The sequence below is a fragment of the Carettochelys insculpta genome, chromosome 1 (genome assembly GCF_033958435.1).
Source record: "Carettochelys insculpta isolate YL-2023 chromosome 1, ASM3395843v1, whole genome shotgun sequence".
Taxonomy (NCBI): Eukaryota; Metazoa; Chordata; order Testudines; family Carettochelyidae; genus Carettochelys; species Carettochelys insculpta.
Genome location: NC_134137.1, coordinates 7219303 through 7226133, shown reverse-complemented (window position 1 = coordinate 7226133; position 6831 = coordinate 7219303). Strand labels below are relative to the sequence as shown.

Genomic DNA, 6831 nt, shown 5'->3' with positions numbered 1-6831 from the left:
TCTTTTAAATTCCTTTCAAAAGAAGGCATTTTATGTGTAGACGCTCTGCAAAATCTTTTGAAAGGGTCCCATCTACTCTGAAAGATCTCGCTAGTGTAGACATGGTCCTAGAGTCTGTCTTGTAGTGAAACTTCCATAACTAGCTCTGAATATAGTAAGTGATGAAGAATCAACCAAGAGTCTTGCAATGTTGTTCCAACAGATAATTACTCTCACTGTTAAAAAATGTTTTCCTTAGTTCAAGTCAGAAGGTCTTTAATTTCAGCTTCCCACCACTGGATCCCATTACACCTCTCTATGGTAAGCTGAGAGGCCTTTTGCTAAATGTTTGTTCCCCATGTCCAGGAGTCTTCAACAAAAATAGCCTTCAAAAGCCATGATGCTTGTGAATACGAGACAATTCTTAATAAATAACATCCAACCATACTTTTTGTCACCACTATTTTAAGAACAGCACACACACAATGGTTTGTAATACAATACATATTTACTGCAGCACACTGACAAACTTTGTACATATTCTGTTTCCTCACACTTCATGTGTGTAGGTTTGTACCACTGTTTTCCTGACTTTCATTCCCAAGCTGCCTCTGCTTCCACCTGTCAAATACAGTAACCATATATAGACAATAATTATTTCTTTATAAACAAATATATTGTTAATTGAACAAAAAATCAGTCAAATAGCACTTTAAAGACAAACAAAATAATTTATTAGGTAATAAGCATTTGTGAGATAGACTCACTTCTTCAGATCATAACCATACCAGAAGTGGATCTGTCCCATGAAAGCTCATCACCTAATAAATTATTTTGTTCGTCTTTAAAGTGCTACTCGATCGCTTTTTTGTTTTGATAGAATACAGACTAACATGGCTATCTCTCTGTTATTGTTAATGGAATTCATGTAAATGAAACTGAGCATTCAATTATTTTCAGCTTCCTGAGTACACTGATAGTTTTCTGCTCACCAAGATTTTAGTGAGATTTCTGCTGCAGAGCTTCTTTGGTGAGTCATTCAATGTTTGGAGAATAGGCCTCCATTTTATTTTCAAACAGGACTGTAGACTCTTCCAATTCAGTTAGTGTCTCAGTTTTCTTTCTACAAAGTTCATATTTGAAACCACTTGCTTGCACAACCAAAGCAGCATTTGTCTGAATGCAAAAAAAAAAACAAAACACACATCAGATAAATTTCCTTTTTTCTGTTTTATATCCCTAGTTGCTAGTTTTAGGGTGTGAGTTTTCTGTCTTCTTTTTTTCCTTATTCTCTTCTTCAGGACATTTATAGGCATTTTATTTTTCTTCTTCGTTCAAGCTGCATGACCTACAACTAGAAATTGGGTGCCTTTTCTTTGTCATTCCCCTAGATCTTCACTGATTTTTCTTTAACTTTCTTTCTCAATGTTTTCATCATGGTTAGTGTAAAGCAATAGGGGTTTATCATGGTTACTCTCATTAGCTACTTTTGCTCTCCTTCCTTTCCTTTCCTCTTTCCGATATTCTTTCAGGCCATGTCTACACTACAGTGAAAATAAGTTCTTGCAGAAGATCTTTTCCAAAATAACTTCTTTAGAAAGAGTGTGTCCACACACAAAAAAGTGAGTGGAACAATCCTTCCACTCTTTTGATCGATTGCGGCCATGCAGCCTCTGCACTTTCAAAAGAATGAGCCAGAGATCGAAAAATCCAGCACATCAGAACTCATTCCAAAAAAGGGCACCCGGAGCATTTACACACCGTTTTGTCTGAAAGAATATTTCGCTAAAGGCAATCTTCCTCTTCTGGGAGAGGGCCACTGGAAAAAGTGCCATGTTCTTCAGATTTCAGATCAAAAGAACTCATCTGGAGTGTGGAGACTCCACATGTTCTCTCAAAAAAGGCCTGCTTTTCCAAAAGAACTTGTTCGTGTAGATGAATCCTCTTAATGAGTCAGCGGCAGCAATATACTTCTGAACCTATGTACATAGCAGCCGTTTTAGGCACTTCTCTCTCCTGTTGTTGCTCCCTTTTCTCCATAAAGTAACACGAAGAGGTATGCATTTGGTATCCTATCCATCTTTGGATCTACACACCTGTCCCTCCTTCCCTGCCCCTATCTTTCAGGACTTCGAAATCTCAGGAATTTGTAGCACTGCACCATTTTCACAAGCTAAAATCTCCTCTAGTAAATTCCTCTCTGCTCAGTCGCGGCCCTGTTTGCATTGCTGAAAATAAACTGCAATTGGAGGTTGTTGTTTTTGCCAACCGACATCAATGTCTGCTTGAATGATATGAAGGTATTAGTTTTCTCACAAGACCGAGGCTCACAGCTGTCACAAATTCTTTTCCTAGGGTATGTCCATATTTACGGTGTGTTCAACATGCCCTGATCAATTCACTGGAGTTCGATCTGGCAGAATCAACCTCTCTGGACTTGGCTGTCAACCTTGGTACTCCACGCTGCCACCTGGAGTAAGGGATGTCAGCGTGATCCTGAATGGTGTCTCTAGCCTCTGTTTATCAGAGGCTAGAGATGGATGACAGGAGAGAGATCGTTACCTGTTTGGTTCACTCCCTCTGGGGGCACCAGGTATTGTCCACTATCATCCAACAGGATAATGGTCTAGATGTACCTTTGGTCTGACCCTTATGGCCATTCTTATGTATAGCTGGGATTGACTTTGATCCCTACTGTAGAGCAGACCCTGGTACCCACCTCATGTAGACAACTATGTGCTAAAGTCTTCTGCAGGGACAGAAATCCTCTTTCTAGGCTGCCTCTAGTCATGAGAGGAGGAGGAATTGTCAGCACTGGGCAGCCACCCTCCCTGCTGCTGCCCTGCTGAGCCCTGCCCTGCTAGCCTGAGCAGAGGAAGAGTGGAGTGCTGGTCAGTCTTGAGAGACGAGCTATTATTCCAGCTGGTGCATGATGGGGTCATTCTAGCATCTGGAGCTGCAAAGGAGTCCTTAAAGAGCCACATTGCACTTCCAGAGCCGCAGATTTCCGACCCTTGCCCATGTTCTTACTAACTGGCTGTTTTCTACTCACCTCTTAGCCATCCTTCTTAAATTAAATCAATTGAACTCCTTGAGTCTATCACTATCAGGCAAGTTTTCTAATGTTTTACTAATTCCTGTTACCCTTCTCTGAATACTCTTCAATGTATCAACATCGACATTTCATAATAGACAGAAGAACTGGGCACACGGTTCCAGGGGCAGTCGCACCAGAGCTAAATACAGACCTAAAATAACTGCTCTACTGCTCCTTGAAAGTCCCCTGATTGTCATCCCACAGGGTAACACTGGGAGCTTAGATTTAGCAAGTTATCTCCTTTTGTCCACACCTTGGTTCCCGAAGATTTACATTTTCCATTACATTCCTCATCATAGGACAAGTGGTACATGGTCATTTGTTTTGACTCAGTGTAGCAACCAGTCCAGATTACACTGAACAAGTGACATTTCCTCTTCCTTATTTACAATCCCTCTGTTTTGTGTCTTCTGGAGACTGTGAGTGTGAGAAGGATAAATGGCAGAAATGCCAACAAGCATCTCAGTTTACATGTGTCCGTTATCAGGTTTACCACACTTCTTAGGCAACGCTGGGGCATGCGAGAAAGTTTCATATCAAAAGAAACCACAGAGGTGCAGGCTTGTAGCCTTAGGACCGAGAGCCTTGCTCTTTTCTTGCCCATTCTGTGCAGAAGAAAGTTATAGTCCAGCATTACAATGCCTGCTGCCATAGGTAAATTTGATTCCTTTGAAATATAGTAATCGCATCATGGATAAGACCTGTAGCCCACTTAGTCCATTGTCCTCTATCTAACAGTCAGAGTCTGAAGTGCTTCAGAAAGAGGTCAAGGAGCCAGACCTACTCTGATAAAGAGAGAGGTTGAAAAAAGTGGACTCTTTACTACTAGTGTTTGAGAACAGCCAGAAAGCGTGAGATCTCTGTTTCTTAACACAATACGTATCACAGTCAATTGCCTTTCAATGCGAAAAAAACAAAAAGAATAAAAGCTGAATGCTTTCTTCATTCACCTATAGACTTTCCAAGCTATTTGTAATCTGTACCTGTTCTAACTAGATAGTCTCACTATTCATTTCAATGTCAAAACTCTTCAAGATTCTCATTTAGCTCACAGCAACTACCTCATTTGGCAATTAATTCCTCAGTCTCATTGAGGCACTCAATGAAGGAAGTGTTCATCTTGTAGCAGTTTTAGTGGCAACTGGGCAGGAAGGGAAAGGAATGAGGTGTAAAAAAGGTTGGGGGTCACCTGTTAGTAATAGGAACAGTGGAAGATGTAAACTATGTATTTAAGTGGGACAGGTACCTTTCCTGAAAATACCAAAGTTGGATAAATTGCCCTTGTAGTGTATAAGATAACTGAGATCTCTCTTAAGCCCCAGGTAAAATGGGTCAAACTTGCCAATGCATTCCAACTCAGATTTCTCCCCTGTAATTTTGTGGTAGAATCCTTTTGTAGATGAATGGCAACTTCCAAATGATTTATATAATTCCCATGGAGTTTAAAGTGTTCTCCTGAGCTTTATGTGCATTCCGATTCCTGATGTTGGATTTACATCTATTCCTCCTTTGGTGCAGAGACTGTCTGGTTTGTTCAATGTACATGGCAGTGGGCCATTATTGGCACAAGGTGGTAAAGATCTCATTAGCAGACGTGCAGGTGAAGAAGCCCTTCATGGTGTTGTTCATGTGGTTATATCTGGCGATGGTGTCTCTTGTATGATAAACCCTGTTGCCTCATGGCTTTGTATTTTCTATCTTTTGCCCTCTTTGTATTTTTTTTTGTCTTTTGTCCTCTTTCCTGACTTCATACAGTGAAAATGCTATCCTAGAAGATGATTGATGAGTTCAAGCTTTCTGCAACCATGACCATTCATTTTCACATTTATTTTTCAGTTAATGACATTGAATTTCTTCTCTACTTAGGCTTTTCTTCATAACCTCACTGAGTACCTGAGGACTTTTCTGGGCCTGATTATATGCTACATAATTTTGTTGCATCTGTGACTACTGCCTCCTCAGTGCTGAAACCCCTTTTTACATGGTTCATAACAAATTATTTCTTATATATTTTGTTATAATATATGTAAACTTCCTCACTGTACTTATGGCCCTTCACAGGTATATTGACAATTTCTGAGACTGATAACTTCATGGACCACCTCATGACAGCTCTAAACGTCACACCTTTTGAGCCTGCAAGCTTCCTCCTTTTAGGTATACCTGGCCTGGAAGCTGCCCACCTGTGGGCTTCCATCCCATTCTCTCTGTGCTTGATAATCAGCCTGTTGGGAAATGTCGTGATTCTATTTCTTGTAGGCAAAGAGCAAACCCTGCACAAGCCCATGTACCTGCTGCTCTGCATTCTGGCACTCACAGACATTGCCACTTCCACTTTGGTTGTGCCGAAGGCACTGTGTATATTTTGGTTTAATTTGAAAGGCTTCAGTTTCGGTGCCTGCCTTACCCAGATGTTCTTTCTTCACACGCTGTCTGCTACGCAGTCTGGCATCCTTGTGGCAATGGCATTTGATCGCTACATTGCCATCTGTAACCCTCTGAGATATACCACCCTCCTCAGCAATGCACGAATAGCTCAGCTAGGGCTTGTAAGTTTGTTAAGAGCTCTTGTCTACACTGTCCCCATGCCACTGCTTCTACGAGGGCTGCCGTTCTGTACCAATCACATTATACCCCATACATACTGTGAGTACATGGCTGTGGCAAAGCTGTCTTGTGGGGACATCACAGTCATCCGTTTGCATGGTTTGGTGATAACTATTTTCAATGTGGGGTTAGACGTGAGTCTCATTGTCTTATCCTACAGTCTGATCATCAGGGATGTTCTCAGAATTTCCTCCAACAAATGTCACCAAAAATCCCTCAGCACCTGCACAGCCCACATCTGTGTCTTGCTGTTGTTTTGGATACCCAGCATCTTCACCGTGATGACGCATCGATTTGGTCAGGGAATTGCTCCTCATGTTCATATAATCTTAGCTAACTTCCATCTCCTGCTCCCCCCAATGCTCAACCCCATCATTTATGGGATCAAAACCAAAGAGCTTCGTGACAAAGTTGTCAAATACACCGACAAAGAGTAATCATATTGTGTCACTGACTTTAATCTTTCCTGACCAGGAAGAGATAGTATACCACAACATTAATCTGTCCCAGTTTTTTTTTATCTCAACATTGACACCTAACTTCTGATTAACCCATTCACCAAGCACTGCCCACACCCTTGTGGCTTCTGTCTTTCTACTGCTCATCTGATATGTCAGAGCTGTGGAGCTGTAGGTGGAACAGACCAAAACCAGGAGATGGAGTGGCCCATATCAGGTGTGCCAGTGGCAACCAGACTATGGAGACAGTGGGGAACCAAAGCTTCATACACGGAATATCTGCTGTTCCTCCAAACAAACAAACAAACAAACAAAAAACCAGAGCATCCAAGCACAATGAGTAGCTGTGGCGAACACGGAACATCCGGGATCAAAGGGTCCAGCACATGGAGACAGCACCAGACAAATGGATCTTGAAGGCTGCAACCTTAATGGGAATGGGAATCTCAGGGGATATCAGATGCTGAGAATGAAGGTTCTGTCTGCTACAGCCTCAGGGCACGTGGAGTCTTATCTGTGGTATCACAAAGAGGAAAGATCTTAAGCAGTTATCATGTCTTGTCCACAGCACTCACAGAAGGACCTAGCACCCTCTAAATCATCCTTAACAGATGTTTCTCTAACCCACTCTTTTAAATCTGAAATGATGGAGATGACACAATCTCCTATTTCTTTTATTTATTGGTTGAT

The 6831-nt window shown here is 41.6% G+C and overlaps 1 protein-coding gene across 1 annotated transcript; it reads left to right on the top strand.

Moving 5' to 3' along the window:
- Nucleotides 1-5169: 5169 nt before the first annotated feature.
- On the top strand, nucleotides 5170-6120 carry LOC142007641 (olfactory receptor 52E2-like). Its single transcript, XM_074984328.1, has 2 exons — nucleotides 5170-5842; nucleotides 5915-6120. The coding sequence occupies exons 1-2, from the start codon at nucleotides 5170-5172 to the stop codon at nucleotides 6118-6120; spliced, it is 879 nt and encodes a 292-aa protein (XP_074840429.1).
- The last annotated feature ends 711 nt before the right edge of the window (nucleotides 6121-6831 follow it).

Excerpts from the sequence above, each read along its gene's own strand:
- LOC142007641 (XM_074984328.1), top strand. The coding sequence starts at position 5,170 with ATGGACCACCTCATGACAGCTCTAAACGTCACACCTTTTGAGCCTGCA. Across the intron at positions 5,843-5,914 it reads TCTCATTGTCTTATCCTACA|CCCACATCTGTGTCTTGCTG; the intron begins GTCTGATCATCA and ends GCACCTGCACAG.